Source organism: Diplotaxodon limnothrissa, linkage group LG8, assembly GCF_057381915.1.
Source record: "Diplotaxodon limnothrissa isolate DT_005_m linkage group LG8, D_limnothrissa_male_GT1.1, whole genome shotgun sequence".
NCBI classification, from domain to species: Eukaryota; Metazoa; Chordata; class Actinopteri; order Cichliformes; family Cichlidae; genus Diplotaxodon; species Diplotaxodon limnothrissa.
In genome coordinates this window covers 17,536,358-17,554,113 of record NC_140603.1, presented here as the reverse complement: position 1 = coordinate 17,554,113, position 17,756 = coordinate 17,536,358, and the positions used below count along the sequence as shown (strand labels likewise).

General features: G+C 41.5%; 1 protein-coding gene across 3 annotated transcripts in view; it reads left to right on the top strand.

Moving 5' to 3' along the window:
* The window catches only part of svild (supervillin d), a 48,350-nt gene extending 34,377 nt beyond the window's left edge, over positions 1 to 13,973 (top strand). For all 3 annotated transcript variants that reach the window (XM_085361415.1, XM_085361416.1, XM_085361417.1), the window contains exons 9-29: positions 4,892 to 5,039; positions 5,365 to 5,442; positions 5,590 to 5,676; positions 6,497 to 6,680; positions 6,766 to 6,938; positions 7,501 to 7,656; positions 7,847 to 7,983; positions 9,044 to 9,191; positions 9,389 to 9,534; positions 9,744 to 9,919; positions 10,322 to 10,457; positions 10,555 to 10,855; positions 11,058 to 11,212; positions 11,331 to 11,433; positions 11,574 to 11,781; positions 11,859 to 11,992; positions 12,095 to 12,250; positions 12,508 to 12,651; positions 12,956 to 13,068; positions 13,305 to 13,457; positions 13,572 to 13,973. In XM_085361415.1, the coding sequence (XP_085217541.1) occupies positions 4,892 to 5,039; positions 5,365 to 5,442; positions 5,590 to 5,676; positions 6,497 to 6,680; positions 6,766 to 6,938; positions 7,501 to 7,656; positions 7,847 to 7,983; positions 9,044 to 9,191; positions 9,389 to 9,534; positions 9,744 to 9,919; positions 10,322 to 10,457; positions 10,555 to 10,855; positions 11,058 to 11,212; positions 11,331 to 11,433; positions 11,574 to 11,781; positions 11,859 to 11,992; positions 12,095 to 12,250; positions 12,508 to 12,651; positions 12,956 to 13,068; positions 13,305 to 13,457; positions 13,572 to 13,658 (3,123 nt within the window). In that variant the 3' untranslated portion in view covers positions 13,659 to 13,973. The remainder of the gene's footprint in view (positions 1 to 4,891; positions 5,040 to 5,364; positions 5,443 to 5,589; positions 5,677 to 6,496; positions 6,681 to 6,765; positions 6,939 to 7,500; positions 7,657 to 7,846; positions 7,984 to 9,043; positions 9,192 to 9,388; positions 9,535 to 9,743; positions 9,920 to 10,321; positions 10,458 to 10,554; positions 10,856 to 11,057; positions 11,213 to 11,330; positions 11,434 to 11,573; positions 11,782 to 11,858; positions 11,993 to 12,094; positions 12,251 to 12,507; positions 12,652 to 12,955; positions 13,069 to 13,304; positions 13,458 to 13,571) is intronic.
* The last annotated feature ends 3,783 nt before the right edge of the window (positions 13,974 to 17,756 follow it).

Genomic DNA, 17,756 nt, shown 5'->3' with positions numbered 1-17,756 from the left:
CGCATGAACGGGTGCCAAGCTGGTGTCTGAAATGTCTCTGGATCGCTTCCTTTACTTCTGTCTGAGGCTTGTGAATTGGAACCTACTGTTTATTGTGGCTGCTACTGTAGAGGTCTGGGAAACCAACTTATGTCACGGATGCAGCTAATACAGGGTTTGACTAAATTACCGGCATTAGTGTCATGTCTGCATTAGCCATGGGGCATTTACTCCCATGTGGAACATGTCTCTCTCATGTGGAAAGGTCATCGGTTTTCATTAGAGCCAGACAAATATTACCAACTGATATTGGCCTATTGCCGATATATCTACGCTGGGGTATGAGTTGTCTGAAATGTAGCAGATGCACAAGCAGTTGTCAGACACTTCATTAGTTGTACCTTGCCTGTACTGGGTTGGACGCACTTTTTGCCTTCAGAACTGCGTTAATTCTTCTTGGGATTGATTCAAGAAGATGCTTCAAAATTCCTCTGGGATTTTCATCCTTGGCATCACATATTTGCTGCAAGTTCATTGCATCCATGATGCAAATCTCATGTTACACTACATCCCTAAGGTACTCTATCAGTTTGTGATCTGTTGACTTCATACCATTGATCCACCCTGAACCTTTGAGCCAGGATGGATTCATGTTTCCATGGTTTTTACACCGTATTCTGACCCTACCATCCGAATGTCACAGTAGAAATTGAAACTCATGAGACTAAGCATCTAGTGTCCAGTATTGGTGAGTCCCTCTGAATGTAGCCTCAGTTTCCTTTTCTTCACTAACAGATGCCAACAGCAGAGAACCCCACCCAGTATGGTTTTCTGCTGCTGTAGCCCATCTGTTTCAAGGTGTGATGTGTTGTATGTTTAGAGATGCGCTTCTGCATCCTATAACGTGGTAATTTTTGAAACTATCAGCTTAGACCAGTCGGACCATTCACCTCTGACCTCTGACATAAACAAAGCATTTTCACACAGAGAACTGCCACTAACTGGATATTTTCTCCTTTTCATGTCATTCCCTGAGCCTTGAGATGACTGTTTGGGAAAATCACAGCAAATCCCTGTCTGGCACCAACAACCATGCTTTGTCCAGATTCACTTAAATCACCTTTCTTCCCCTTTCTGATACTCAGTTTAAACTTGCACACGTCATCTTAAGCATGTATGCATATATAAATGAATTGAGTTGCTGCCATGTGATTGGCTGGTTATTTACATGAACAAGCAGTTGAACATATGCATCTAATAAAGTGTCTAGTGATTCAATTTCAGACAGAGGAAAGCTTTGAGTAAATGGACATGTGCGTTCACATAGTTTGTCCAAAGAATCCTGTCTAATAGATCTGTTTTTTCTCACAGCCTCAAAAATCCAGAATCAGTCAGACTCGAGTTTTCATGTTAAACACTTTCTCTTATCTCATACGCTGCCAAGTTATTTCAGATGTTTTTACTCTTCGGTTACTATGTGGAAGACCAGAAAATGTAACACGCATGGTACAGGCCATGATCGGCTCCAGATGTTTCCTGTTAAGCCTGCTAAGCTGATCTGTACACAGTGGTGCTGTAAAGTGATGCTTTGTTGTAAATTTAATTTAAAGAGGGTCTATTGTGCCTGTTAGTCATAAATTGCAATGAGTGATGGCTACACGTTTCGAGCTAATGGTTAATAACATAAGAAACCAAGCTGTTTTAGGTGTCCTTTACAAAAACATACTGACTCTTGAAGATTGTTTAAAATTGTTTGCTGTATAATCCTTGAAGGCTTGCTAAGTTTTTGGGTTTCATGTTTCAGAGATGACTTAACAAAGAACAGTCTGGCATCCCTCCACAAGCTAACACACTGACAGTGCAGGCCCCACACAGAAACTTAAGTGCATTAACTAGTCATTAGACTTATGTGTGTTGTTCCCAGAAAGTCTATTAGAGAGTCTATTAGCGATCGACAGAGACTCATATGTGCTGTCTCTTAATGCAGCTTTTAAAACAGTCTCAGCTTCACCCACTTTATGCTATAAAAATAATCCTTGTCTTTACTGTTGCCCTTCTTCTTTTCTAATTCTTCTTTTGTTATATTTTTCCTTTCTTCTTCTCCTCTTATATTTTCCCTCCCTTAGTTTCCTCTGTCTTGCTGTGTTCCTATGGCCTCTGTCCTCACATGCAGACTCTTCCCCTTTCTTTGACTTTGGCATCTTTTCCCCACCCCTTCAGGTGAGTGTGCGTGTGTTTGTGTGTGCGTGCACACATACATACAATGCATGGACTTAACTGCTTAACATTCGCTCGTATTTCTCAACTTGTGTCCCGGACAGCCTCTCGCCCTCACCGAGTCCCACTGAGAACTCAGAGCTGTCGACACACTTTCTTTCGCTACATGAATGCGGTCTGCTGAACTACAGGTGGTTGATATCTGTGTTAGTGGTTCGCCCAAAAAGCTGCCCACACTGTACGGTAAAGCAGGGGTGGAAAAGTGGTTTCCTGTGGGGCTTTGAGGTCTTTTCCTCTCCTCCACTCTCTCCGGGGTCCTGTCAGGCCAAGGTATTTCCCTTTTCTGATTGACTCCAGAGGAGCGTGCTAGCTTGAAGGGCTATCGCAATGTGCAAGTGTGTGAGAGTTGTTCCAAGACTTTGTGATTAGGGAGATATTGTTTGTATTATAGCAGGCATGAAATATAATATGGAAGGGGTTGAAGTTGTAGTTTTTGACTGCAAGAAGCAGACTTTACTTAGTCCTGTAGTCCAAAAGTGTGTTATTGGTATGCAGAAATGTTTATTCGGGCTTTCTGGCTCTTGAAGTGATTTTAAGAAAAACACAGAACACCTTGTAGAGTAACTCTCACCCTTTAGTGTGTGAGATGAGCAAAAGAGCAGGAATGTTTTAGAGGGATTTGTCTGTTAGAGTAGAAAAGCTCTTTATTAGCCTATCCAGGTGTCTGTGCATTCCAGCATGGTTCAGTCTTAATTCTTTGAGCTTTTGTCTCATGTAAGGCAAATATTTGAGCACATATGGCAGCACATTCGATATGAAAGCACAAAATAAAGTTCAGGTTGAAATGGCGAGACGCGGAAGGAGAGAGAGAACGTGCGATTTGATTTGGTGGATAATTGTTTGAGCATGTCAGCATGCTTTTTTTTCCCCCTTCGTTTTTCCATTTTCTCATACACAGTAAAAAAAGCACATTTATTATATTTCAGTGTGCTAAATATAGCAGAGGCCAAAGATATGTTTTATCTCTAATATTGTTAAATATGAGACTGGATGTGCTCTATAGATGTGCGATTTATTGGCTGATCAAAAATGATTTTTCTTGATTCACAAAAGGATTATTTTTTCCTACTAAGTGATGTCTGAAGGTAATGAGATAATGCCCGATGGATTGTTCTTGGAGTGTGCTGATCTGACCTTGGGTCTCCAACTTTGTGCCTGTTGGAGCATCAACAAAAGTCTGTTATCTCATATGAAACACTGAACAGGACCTCGCTGTCTTATCTACATGGGAGAGAAGCTGTAAATCCAAGTATTTAAAAAGAAAATGGAGGATTAACTGGATGACTGCACTTTGTTGATCTCTGATTTCTGTTTTATGTTACCTAAAAACATAATTGTCTCCTAACTGACTGGCTTGACGTGGTGCTTGAGTGTAAACCTGCCCTCACAGAGATTTGTGTCTGCATACGTTTTCTTTTAACTGTACTTAGCAATTTGCAACAACAACTGTAGAGAGACCTAATGGTACATTTATGGTTTAAGTTTAAATTGCTATTAGACGTTTACTCATGGATGCCTTGAAGGATGATATGAGTTGGTGTGATTAAGGAGGATGCGAGGGATAGGAACAGATGGAGGAAGATGATCTGCTTTGGCGAAACATCTGGAAGAAGAAGATGGTAGTTTTTTCAAATTGTTTTGCCAAATGATTTCGTGTCACTTCAGTGTTAGAAAAATAATGAAAACAACAATAAACTGCACCGACAGCTTGTTTTGAACCTCTGTTAATCCCAAATTTAGCTAAATATGTTTTTCTCTTTAAAGCTGCCTCTAACATCTGTAAGAGTTTAAGGTTTCTGAGCTTACAGTAAAAATGAGGCGATGAGTTATAGAGTAAGAGTCAACAGATCACACAGATCGTTACTCATCTGCCGAGAACATTCCAGCTGTTTGGTGTGGGGAATCCCAAACATTAGCTTTCATCCTGCGCTGCTTAAATGCTGTACGTACAGCTTGCATGCATAAATGAATGTAAAATCTAATCGTGTAGACCTTTTTTATGACCTTTCATGCTTGGTTAGCAGTTAATTCTGTTTTTTGTTTTTTTTTGTTTTTTTAAATCTGTGCAGTCACTGACTAAGCTGTGTGTAATCAACTGCAAAAACTAAGGCACACATTGCGCACGGTGTGACTTACTAATTAGACAGCAATGGGAAAAGTGTGACAGAAACAACCTAAATATTTCAGACTGGAAAATCATTAATTACCGCAACACAGTTCCTGGGCTGTAGGGAGGCCAGTAAACTACTGCCGATTCCCTTTTAATGGTCGAGTTCAGGTGCAAAAATGGCAGCAGGAGTAAATCACAGAAGAAACGGTGTGCTGAATAATGGGTGAGAGATGGATTTGAAAAAGAAAAAAAGGTCTTGGTTTTTGTTGCCAGTATTAAATTTTCCTAACTCGCTGACAGAGTAATATTTGCCTGTATGAGTGTTTCACTCTCCTTCCTTCACCCTCATCAGAGTCTCTGTTTTCCTGATGCAACACTTTTTTCTCTCTCATAGTTACTGCACCAAGTTTTCATGTGTGTCTGCTCTTGTGTACACAGTTTATCAGAGTGTAAGCCTTAACAGATTTGCATTCAAACACACACACAAACAAACACAAAGCTGAAAGTGTTTGAATGTTTCAACAGAAATCCAACGTAGATGTGGAGCCCAAAATGTCGCTGGCAGACAGGATGAAAATTCTCAAGGAGAAGGAGGAGCAGTGGAAATGCAAAGGCAAAGGAGCGGCCAACGACTCAAACCAGTTCACTGTGGCTGGACGCATGGCCAAGAAAGGTGAGACTATACTCTGGGCTTTAGTTGGCCTGAATAAGCTCATTGTTTTCCACTGACAACAATCCTAATAACTGCAGCCCTTATAACATTATACACAGAAATCCAACCCTCCCAACAGACGCAGACGACCTATATTTGATTACACAAAGCGTACTACTTTGAATAGGACGTTTCCAAGCCGTCGGGTTGAATGCACTCGTTGTAAAGTAGATACAAATATCTCTGTAGTCCAGACAGTCACAAAAAACCAAACATTTGAATTTAAAGACCAAAAGAGAAACAAACAAATAACCAATACTGAAACGTTTTTTTTTTTTTTTGCAAGGTCTCGTGTCAGGAGTAGAAGAGTCACCCATTCGAGCTCTGAAGAAGGCTAATGCAACACCCGTCAAACCTCTTGAAGGTCTGTAAATCTTTCTAATACCTCACTGAAAGGTCTTTTAAAAGTATATTCATGATTAAATATGGCTCAAACTGCCACTTAATTACAGATGAAAAAGATAGTTGGAAAATCCACTGAAAAGTAAATGAGTTTTTCTCTGCTGTACAGAAATCTCCACTCGATCTGATGTCAAGGTGGAAGGAGATAAACGGCTCGACAAGCTGGAGTCCTTCCTAGACAAGCTCCACAATAAAGGTACACTTTCTCTGCTTCTGATTATTGTACACAGTATTGAATTTGATGATGTATTGCACAATCGTATAGTACACGATTATACCGAGTCGGTAAAAATGTGTCATTCCAAAGTTAAAATCTAGAGCTGTAGTTAAACCCACTGAAATAAAGCTGAAAGTCTGCATTTCAATCACATCTTGAATGTTTGATTTAAAATCCACTGCTGATCGTTTGCTGAGGCAAAACTACAAAAATTGTGTCTTTGCCAAAAAACAAACAAACCTGATTTTGACCACTTCAACATGTGGAGGCAACATACGGGAACATATTTTTAAGCATTTAAGAATCACGCAGAGCAACTGCCAACACAAATGTTTGGGCCACCATGTGGATTAGTGGAAACGATGAGATTGGCAGAACATTTGTTTTTCAGATTAAATTAAGATTTTGGAGCTTTTTTTTACTTTAAGGAATTTAAACAAAAAAAAAAAAAGCAAAAATAAATGAATGCACAAGTAAAATTGCAGAATTGTTATTTTTCCTTCTATTCATCTATTTTTTGCCCTGTTTATTATTTTTTTAAGTAAATTTTTATCCCTGTGCAGTTTAGTAAGCTCTTCTCTGTTTCATCCTATTAATATAATACACACTAATTTAATAACATTAAAAAAAGTTGACTTTCAATTAGTGTAAGCATTTGAGCTATAGACATCACAGGACATCCATCACCACATGTGACCTTTTGACCTGTAAAATGCCAGAAATGTTATGCACAAAAAGTCTTTGTAGCACTTCCTTTTCCATCTTTTCTTCTTGCCGATGTTATGGCTTGTGGGCGCAGGCGTGAGCAAAAGCAAGACATCCACCATCGAGGTGACAGCAGAGATGGAGAAAGAAGTGATGAAGCTGGACGACGAAGAGACGTTCGGCAACTTCTACAGATCCGTCTCGCCCTCAGCAATCCAGGACACCGGCGTGGTGGTGACTGAGGAAGACCTAAGCCAGATCCCGACTGAGTCGCCAAAGTAAGTTTGTAATAAACATAAATGGGTTTTTTGTCCTTTGTTTTTTAGTATTATAATATTTTTAAGTCTTAAACTTTGTCATCAGGCTCACTTCAGCAGTAGCAGAGCACAAGCGAGCGGTGCGACCAGCCAGAAGGAACCAAGGCTCCAGGAACCCTCTGCGAGCTTTAGCTGCCCGCAATGACATCAGGCAGGTCTACACCGAGCAGAGGCTTAACGTAGCCACCGTGGAGACCAAGAGGATCCAAGTGGAGAGGAGTAAGTGCTCAAACTTTCCTACTGTAGCAGTGCTTACAGTATATTCTCACCCAAGATAGCCAGAAAGTCTTGGATAGCTTTAAAGGAGCACAAAAAGGGTTATTTCTAAAAAAGAAAAAAATCACATTAAAGTCAGTGAATTATTTTATACAGGAAATATGTCTGGAGAGTGAATTTCTTGTTTATGTCGTGAATCAGCCGTAACGTAAACACACTGTATGTAAGAAGAAAATATGAAAATGATGTTCAGGTAAAGCTGTGGGGCTGTTGCCAGCCGGTTATTGTATCATATTAGTGTGATGTTTGCTTGAACAAGTATTCTACTCTGCTGACTGACCACAGTGACGTCTTCACGGTTTACAAAAGAGGAAGTGAGCACCACAGCTACGTGTGCTGTGTGCTAGTATAGCTCACATGAAAGAAATAATTAAAGTGTGTCTCGTCTCTTTGTTTATGAAGAATTAGAAAAAGGAACAGAAAATCATCAAAACCTCAAAACAGTTTAATATTTCAAGAGCTGATGTGTAACTGAGTCCCTGTTCTTGTTTTCTCACCTGTCCAGTGGCAAAACACTCGAACCTGGCTGACGTTGCCTTGGCCGGTCTGGCCAGCAAGGAAAACTTTCGCAAGGTGAACCTGCGAAGTGTGAAGTCCACTGATGTTGTGACCAATAACAGTGCAGTTCCTTTCAATAAGCTCATGCTTATCCGCATCAAAGGTGAGGAAACACGAGGGGATTAACTCTTTCTATGATTACGTGTTGAATATTGAAGCGATCAAAGGTTCAGTAAAATGTTTCTTGTTTCATTTCTTAAAAATATTTGGTAAATCAACTTCTTTTTTTCCACAGTTTAAATCCCTTTAATGTTTCAAATAAGTAAAAGGTCTTTTTTTGTTACTTTGTGAAGGCCGGAGGCACGTCCAGGTTCGGTTGGTGGAGCCCACAGCTCAGTCTCTAAACAGTGGTGACTGCTTTCTTCTGATAACACCAAAGCACTGCTACATGTGGAGTGGAGAGTTCGCCAATGTCATTGAGAAAGCAAAGGTAGTGAACCTCACACACTGAATCAGCACCCTAATGACCACATTTGAAAAAACAAAGAGATTCAGAGCAGATAATGTTGTGCATTGACGGGCTGTTTCCATCATGAACTGCAGGATCAAGTTTGATGTTTGATATATTCAGAGTTGAAACAAACGGATTATAAAAGGCTTTAACTATACCTACCAAAGGGACACTGTCCCGTGGGAGGTGATCTCTGCTGCTCTCGTGTTTATTGCATTGTGTAATGTATGAAAGCTTGTTTCTGCCACTGAAATCAAAAAAGCTTGTCAGACGTTCATGTTATGTGAACTTTTTCAGTTATTATATGTCAGTATCTTCACGTGAAAAATGAGTTTAACAAATTTGTCTCTGAAGATCCTGAAGTCTCAACCAAAAATCTTAAAATCCATGAAACCAAAATAAGGTCTCTGACATAAAGACGTCTTTACACTGTTTGATCTGTGACTCAAACAATCATCACACCAAAGAGATGCAACAGAGAACCACTTTGGTTTTAGGAGTTCAACCTAAAACATGTTTGTTTCCAAATGTAAAATATTGAACATAAAAACATAAAATATATAAACAGGGATACGTTGAACCCTCAAACATATACAGGTAAGTAGACAATGGTGTCAGTGTTTATATCAGCTGAATTTCATCAGTAGATCAAAGGCTGTGCCTGAGCTGGAGAGCTGACACTACAGGGTGACGGATTCTTGTGGTTAGAGAATTGCTGAATTAATAAGACACCGGCTGAGACAGGTTCAGATGATTCCTCCACCTCTATTTCATCATTTCTTTTCTCACTACTGGGAATACTTGATTTGGTTGGGTGAGGGCCCTGTCTGAGTAGGGCCTGCAGAATGTGGGACAGCCACAAGTGTTGCCTGTGCTATTCTCACACAAGTTAGCATAGTGTAACTGCTTTGTGTTCTCATTTTCACAAAGTCCGATCACTACAGATGGATTAAATGAGCTAATATGTGTCTGCTCTTACACATTTAGAAAAAAATGTGACTGCTGTGTATTTGCTGTAACGTGTGCTTTGTGTGGACAGGCGTCGGAGATGGCGGCGTTCGTTCAGGCTAAGAGGGACCTCGGCTGTAAGGCCCCTCAGGTGACGGTGCTGGAGGAGGGCATCAACACTGAGAGCAGATGGGCCAAAGAGTTCTGGACCCTGCTGGGTGGAAAGACCAAATACAGAGGTACGTGCACACATTTTCATAAGTAAACACCAACACAGTCTCTGACATCTGTATCTCTAATAATACTGACTAGTACCAGTAGATATTCTGTCAAACTCTCCTTAGAGCACTTCTCTTATCCTCTTAAAGGATTATCTGTCTAACCACTGAGCCCCCACTCCACCACACACATGTGCTTACCCTGTTTTTGATTGTAGGGGCGGGAGAGCCAGAGGAGGATGAGCTGTACGAGAGTGGCGTGGTGGACTCTAATGGCGTGTACAGACTCCAGGGAGACAAGCTGGTGCCTCACGAAGACGCCTGGGCCTCTATCCCAAGTGTGTCCTTGCTCGACTCTAAAGAGGTGATGTCACTCATATGTCTGGGAAGTTCTGATAAGTGGAATAGAAACTCAGTCCATTTCATTCTCCTACAAGCCTTAAGTCTTTAAAAGCTTACAGGAAGCTGAAGATCTTTAGGACACGTCCATAAAAGTCAAGACAGAGATTTCAGTAAACACTTAACCAACGTCTCTCTCTCCTCCTTCCTCTTGCTGCTGTTGTCTCACACCAGGTGTTGGTGTTTGATTTTGGCAGCGAAGTGTACGTGTGGCACGGGAAAGATGTGCCCTTGAGCGACAGAAAAGTGGCCGTCAAACTAGGCAAACAGCTCTACAGCGGCAGCTACGATTACAGCCACTGCAGAGTCAACCCGCTGGATGCTTCCTGCACAGACCAGAACACGCCTCAGTGAGTGTGACATGTTAATCCTGTATTCTGTCCTCTGTGGGGTGCTTTTTAAATGCATGATGTGGTCATCTCACATTTAAAGCAGCTATAATGGTTTAAGAAGTTTGGAGCTTCAGCAGCACACGTAGTTTAAAGAACAGCTTTATTGTTTGGTTAAGTAATAAAGCTGTTCTTTAAACTGCATGCGCAGCTGGAGCTTCATCCTCTTCAGACTCTTGTTCTTCTCTATGCACTTTGGAAGTAGGTGAAGTTGTGCCAGAAACCTCTATTGTCTGTTCAAGCGGAGAGCTATGTTAGATTTTTAGTTATATTGCAGCCCCTAGTGGTCTCACTGTGCATGTACAGCCACACAGAGAAGACACTAAAAATACTAAAGGTAACTTTCATGTGTGTGACATGTAGGAAAGGGGAAGGTCGTCCGAGCTGGGCTCTGTTTGGTCGTTTGTCAGAGCACAATGAGACGTCCCTGTTCAGAGAGAAGTTCCTGGACTGGGCTGAGAGGAAGAAAGAGGAAGCGGCTCAAGCTGAGGAAGTTAAGGTAGAGGAGATTTGTTTTGTTTGTTTGGGTTTGTTTTTTTGTTTTTTTTTTAAAGTAACAAATTTAAAGCTAATTAAAAGTGTCCTGGTTTGCTCAGAGCCCAGTCCACTCCACTGTGCGCGCCCCACTTGACTTGGAGCTCCACCCATGTGACGCTAAAGATCTGCTGAACAATGAGCCGGAGCCGGTGAAGACCATTCTGGAGGGCATCAATGTCCAGCGGGGTCACGGCCTGGTGAGGACGGAGGATGGGAGGCAGGCAGAGTTAGCAACCGTGGCCGTAGAGGCGTGGCACATAAGAGAGCACGGAGAGGAGGAAGTGCCTGAGGAAAGCCTGGGCCAGCTGCACGAGGGCGACGCCTACATCATCCGCTGGAAGTACTCTGTCACCACGCTCGGTGAGTCACATTTTGGCACAGCCTCAGAATAAATAGTGGAAGAAGATGCGAGCAAAAATAATAATAATAAATTTGTGTGGCTTCACATGCTTACCATGTTGGCACACATTCATCAGAACAGCATGTGAAGAAAAGCTGACTGTTATGTCACTGAAAGCCTGAACCGAATAAGCAGAAGGTTTTCTGTGCTCTGTTCTTCCAGTGGGGAAGCGGCAGAAACCTGGGGAGCTGAGCGCTGGAGGTCCTGGGAGAGAGAGGGCTGCGTATTTTTTCTGGCAGGGCCGCCACTCCAGCGCCAGTGAGAAAGGAACCTCCGCTCTCATGACGGTGGAGCTCGGAAGCCACAGGGGGTCACAGGTGAGTCACAGATGCACCAAAAATAACCACAATAAGTGTTAGAATCACAATCCCTGCTTGTTGAAAGTAAATTTAGATCCAGCTTTGTTCACCTTTTTCTTTGCGGGTGGCTCTCCAGGTGTTGGTGACTCAGGGAAAAGAACCTCCTTGCTTCCTGCAGCTCTTCCAGGGAGGTCTGATCATCCATAAGGGCAGCAGAGAGAACAACACCAACAACACAGGTAACCAAAAAAATGTCATGTTGAAACTTTGACTTGTTGTAAAAGATTAAAGCCTCACAATACTTCATAAACCGAATGAATTATTTAGGTGGTTCTGGTAGAAAACATGAAAGCATGCCACGTCTGTTTCACCTCTGCAGAAGCCTGGAGGTTGTTTTGTGTCCGTGGTGAGGCAGAGTCAGAGGCCTTGCTGGTGGAGGTGGACTGCCAGCATAGCAGTCTGCGCTCTCGTGGCAGCCTGGTGTTGCTTAATGCTGAGAAAGGCCAGCTCTACTTGTGGCACGGCTGCAAAGCTCATGCAAGCGCCAAGCAGGTGGCCAAAAGAGCAGTGGACAAACTAACCCAGAGGTAAGGCACAGGATGTGTAAATGTATGAATGGATGTTTGGCTGCGGCTGCGGATCAACACGTGTCTGTGTCTTCAAGGCATCCGTCAGAGTTAGGCCTGAGCCTCAGCAGCAGCGTGAGAGTGGAGGAGGTGGAGGAAGGATCTGAACCTGCGGAGTTTGTGAAGGCTCTGGGTCTGAAAGACAAGAAGGCCTACGACTGTATGCTGGATGGTACGGCCCAACATGCGCTGCTTAGCAACTATCCAGGTGTTTAGCAGAATGTAGATATGTAGATAGAGAGATAGTGTGTGTGTGTGTGTGTGTGTGTTGCAGATCCAGGAAAGTACAACCACACACCGCGGCTCTTCAGCTTAAGTGCGAGCTCCGGGGTGTTTGAAGGGGAGGAGGTGCTGTATCCCGCCAGGGTAGCAGAAGGAGTCATGGCGATGCCTTTCCTGCAGGAGAACCTCTACGCAGCACAACAACCAGGTAACACAAGCTGCGAGCAATGTCGCATTTCAGTTATTTCTACATTTCAGTTCTTAAAGAAAGTTTAAAGTTAGCGAAGCAAGTTCAGGCTTATCTTCAGCAAACATCTACAGATATGAAGAAAGATGGAATCAAGAGGAACGCCTGCTAATGCCACATGCATCACAAATATTTTGCAACAGTTCAAACGCAACACAAAAGTTCAATGTAATCATGTTATGGCTTGCTATCTTATCACATCACTATTTCTTCTTCAGCCTTGTTTCTGCTCGACAACCGTATGGAGGTGTATCTGTGGCAGGGCTGGCAGCCTGAAGACACACAGTGCACCGGATCTGCGAAAATGCGCTGGGACAGCGAGAGGAAGTGCGCCATGGAAACTGTGCTGCAGTACTGCAAAGGTCAGAGGTCACACACAAGCATTTTGAACATTTTATTTAAAGTTTTGCAATATTATTCACAAATACTTCATCATCATTTTTAAATATAAGAAAAGAAGAGAAATCAAAGAGAGAGGCCATAAAAATCTTCAGATCACAGATTTCACTTTAACAGTCGAGTCATGCAGGAATGATTTTCGTAGTAACGTGTTTGTCTGAGTAATGTTGTTCTTATGTAAAGTCTCTAATATTCTGTACTTAAATGTCCGGTCTCTTTTTTGGCTTATGTTTTCCTTCTGTTTTTCAATACAACATTGACCTACAGAGAAGAATCCTCGGCGCCCCCCTCTGGCCTATTTGATCCTAGCAGGCTGTGAACCCCTGACCTTCACCAACATCTTCCCATACTGGGAGAAGGACCCCAATATCGCTTCAAAGGTGGGTGATGGCTTGTCTTTTACTGCAGTCTGTCTTATGAAGTGTTGGTGTCAGGGAGCTGTCACAGCTTGAACTGGAGATTATTTTGTCCTAAGCATCGCAGCAAGAGTGCAGTGCTGTTTTCTATCCTTTTATTCAGGTGTTATGTTTGATTAAATGTGTTGCAAAAAGACAGAGTTTGAGCTTAAATGTGGAAAAAAATAGAAAGTAGAGTATTTCTGCCTCTGTGTTCGCAGGCTGGGCTCTCCAAAAAAGTGATCTTGGTGAAAGAGGCCCTGTCCAAGCTCAGTAAGCAGCAGTACTCCATCGAGGAGCTGACCAGGAAACCGCTGCCAGAGGGAGTGGACCCTCTGCGTCTGGAGGATTACCTCTCAGACCAGGACTTCAAGGTAGGACTCGCTCCGTGGCCATTAGAATTATTTGTTACATTTAAATTCAGTAAATAAAGAAAAATGTTATAAATGCCGACATTTATTTTTCCGCTCACTTTTAATGTTTTATAGAAACTTCTTGAGATGAGTCGCGTTGAGTTCAACGCTCTGCCAAACTGGAAGCAAAAGAATCTGAAGAAAAGCAAGGGTCTGTTTTAAAACCGCATCGTTTTCTTCACGCATCTGTTGGGTCTTTTTTATTTTTAACGTGTTTTATTAAAAACAAACAGGCCTCATTTTGTAGAAAGACTTAGGAAAAGCAAATGTACAATTTTGTTCAAATGTTGATCTATTTTTAAAAAACAGTGCCATTTTCCCCCTTTATCAGTGAAATATTCTAGCCTATGTGCAATTGCTAACCTTTTTTTTTTTTTAACCCTTGTATGGTGTTCGGGTCTGTGAGACCCGTGTTCAGTTTTTTTCAAAAGAAAAATTAAACAATTAATTATTTTTTCACGTGTAAATGTGTTGTGTCTTTCCACTCACTCCACTTGATTATAACTGATTTATTTATAACATTTTATATAAAAGAAAAACGAGAAGCACATTAATTCATAAATGTGATCTAACAAAGGTAAAGGGAAAAAATTAACCATGTTTGCTGTTCATATGTCTTGTAATTGGGATGAAGTAAACATCTGTTGAGTAATTTAACATAAAATTGTTTGATAGTGTTAATTTGGAAAGCCAAAACTCTAGCGGGTCCACCAGACCCATGAACACTGGCTGAGTAATAAAAATACGAACACCACACAAGGGTTAATAGAAATGTTTTGTTTTACATTTATCCTCATATTATAAATATGTAATATACCATAAATGTTTTTTATCAGTTTTATTTCTCATTTAAAACTGTGTTTGTTTATGAAAAAATGCCTGTGGTCTTTATACTTTGGGAATTTTATTTACTCCTTTTCTTTCTTTCTTTTTTTTTTTTTTTTTTTGAAATGCGTCATGGAAAAGCCACCTCTGTGTTAAGAAAAACAATTGCACAGCAGAAATATGACATATCGACATATTTTGAGAACAGAGGAAGAAAAATTGAAGGTCTGTGCACAATTCCTGTAATCTATGATTCTCTGCTGCTCTTTAACCAGAGTGTTGATACAGACGTCTGATTCACACACAGAAAAATATTCAGTTTTTAGCATTTTTAAATTTGTGCAGACGCATGAGCAACAAAGCAATCTGCAAAACTCTCCCCCCAAAAATTTCCTCGTTGATCATTAATATCGATTAGTTTGTTCTTATAATTAACTGCCCCTCTGGTTATCTGGGACCAAATCTAAGCTTTGTCTCATTTATGTTTTTCTGTGTATGTGTGATTTTTTTTTTTTTTTTTTTTTTTTTTTTTTTGTGAGCAAGGGTGCAACTTTTAAAAGTATTAGGTGTGTGTTGTGAAGAGAGACTGAGAGAAACTGTGCTGCATAACTGCCTTTAATGCAAACGTACTCCCTGTAATGATATGATGGTATATACAGCATGCTGGTAGTAAAGCTGCCTGTCACGTCTGAACTAGAACACTCTCTGCATGGTGTTCACAATCATGCATTCATTATGTTGCAATATGCATCTTTTTTGTGATTAAATAAGATCTGTATGATTTGTTTGGGGCCAGCTTTTTTTTTTTTTTAGCACATAAAATAAAAGTTTGGTGGTTTGGAAATGAGATGCTCAGTATTCCTTTTTCAAATAAAATGTATTAAAAAAATTATGTATTCTGATGTAATTATTCAGAGAGTATTGGGAATAATTTCATCATCACTCTCATTGTTAGCCTCATAAACAAAAGTAGATAGAGAGATAGATATAGAGGGGAAACTGCACAATCCAGTGATAATACGATGAGACGCTTCGAGCAGAGGCTCCAGCCGTCCATTCCAACACAAACACAAAGTATCACTCATAATTCAACAATAAAATAGCTTCATGTTGTGGCCATCACATAGTGATTCAGGATCTGAAAGTGAACAGATTTAACGTACATCATGCTTTGACAGGTTTATCATTTTCATTTCACACGTAAAACAGATTCATTCCAACCAGCTCTCATTCCCAACGTGTAAAATATCGACTTGTCACAATCGTCTGTATTTTACGCGTCAGGATGAGAACGTGTCGTAGGTAAACCTATTCATCTGCTAGTCAGGAAATCACATGGCAGCTACTCGGTGCTTCTAGGTATGTAGATGTGATGTGGTCAGGATGATCTGTTGACTTTAAAATGTTGGAAGCCAGAGGGGCTCCTCTGAGTATTTCAGAAACTGCTGATCTACTGATCACATAATCTCTGTAGTTTACAGAGAATGGTCCGAGAAAGAGAAAATATCCAGTGAGTGGCAGTTCTCTGGGCAAAACTGGGTTCCAATGAGGGCAACAGTAACTAACCAGTTGTTACAACCAAGGTGTGCAGAAAAGCATCTCTGAAGCCTTAACGTGTCAAACCATGAAGCAGATGAGCTGCAGCAGCAGAAGACCAGACTGTCAGCTAAGAACAGGAAAGTAAGACTAAACACTCAAGGTCAGCACATTTGGACAACATATGGTTGGGAAAACATTGCCTGGTGTGATGAGTCTCAATTTCTGCTGCAACATTTGGATTGTAGGGTCAGAATGGACCCATCCTGCCATATAGCCAGGCTGGTGGTGGTGGTGGTGTAATGATATTGGGAATATGTTCTTGGCACTTTTTGGGGGTATTGTTGCTGACCATTTCCATCTCTGACCAAAATATATCCAGTATCTGATGGCTGCCTACAGCAGGATAACTCACCATCTTACAAAGCTTATATAATCTCAGACTGTTTTCTTGAACATGACCATGAGTTCACTGTACTCAAATGGCCTCCACAGTCACCAAATCTCAATCTAATAGAGCACCTTTGGGATGTCGTGGAAGAGAAGTATGGGTGCCGTAAGGGACATTATTACTGAAACGCTCTCACACACACTACTGAAACGCTCTCACACACACTACTGAAATTTTAGCTCTCACACACACTACTGAAACGCTCTCACACACACTACTGAAATTTTAGCTCTCACACACACTACTGAAACGCTCTCACACACACTACTGAAACGCTCTCACACACACAACTGAAACGCTCTCACACACACTACTGAAACGCTCTCACACACACTACTGAAACGCTGTCACACACACTACTGAAATTTTAGCTCTCACACACACTACTGAAACGCTCTCACACACACTACTGAAACGCTCTCACACACTACTGAAACGCTCTCACACACACTACTGAAACGCTCTCACACACACTACTGAAACGCTCTCACACACACTACTGAAACGCTCTCACACACACTACTGAAATTTTAGCTCTCACACACACTACTGAAATTTTAGCTCTCACACACACTACTGAAACGCTCTCACACACACTACTGAAACGCTCTCACACACACTACTGAAATTTTAGCTCTCACACACACTACTGAAACGCTCTCACACACACTACTGAAATTTTAGCTCTCACACACACTACTGAAACGCTCTCACACACACTACTGAAACGCTCTCACACACACAACTGAAACGCTCTCACACACACTACTGAAACGCTCTCACACACACTACTGAAACGCTCTCACACACACTACTGAAACGCTCTCACACACACTACTGAAATTTTAGCTCTCACACACACTACTGAAACGCTCTCACACACACTACTGAAACGCTGTCACACACACTACTGAAATTTTAGCTCTCACACACACTACTGAAACGCTCTCACACACACTACTGAAACGCTGTCACACACACTACTGAAATTTTAGCTCTCACACACACTACTGAAACGCTCTCACACACACTACTGAAATTTTAGCTCTCACACACACTACTGAAACGCTCTCACACACTACTGAAACGCTCTCACACACACTACTGAAACGCTCTCACACACACTACTGAAACGCTCTCACACACACAACTGAAACGCTCTCACACACACTACTGAAACGCTCTCACACACACTACTGAAATTTTAGCTCTCACACACACTACTGAAATTTTAGCTCTCACACACACTACTGAAACGCTCTCACACACACTACTGAAACGCTCTCACACACACTACTGAAATTTTAGCTCTCACACACACTACTGAAACGCTCTCACACACACTACTGAAATTTTAGCTCTCACACACACTACTGAAACGCTCTCACACACACTACTGAAACGCTCTCACACACACTACTGAAACGCTCTCACACACACAACTGAAA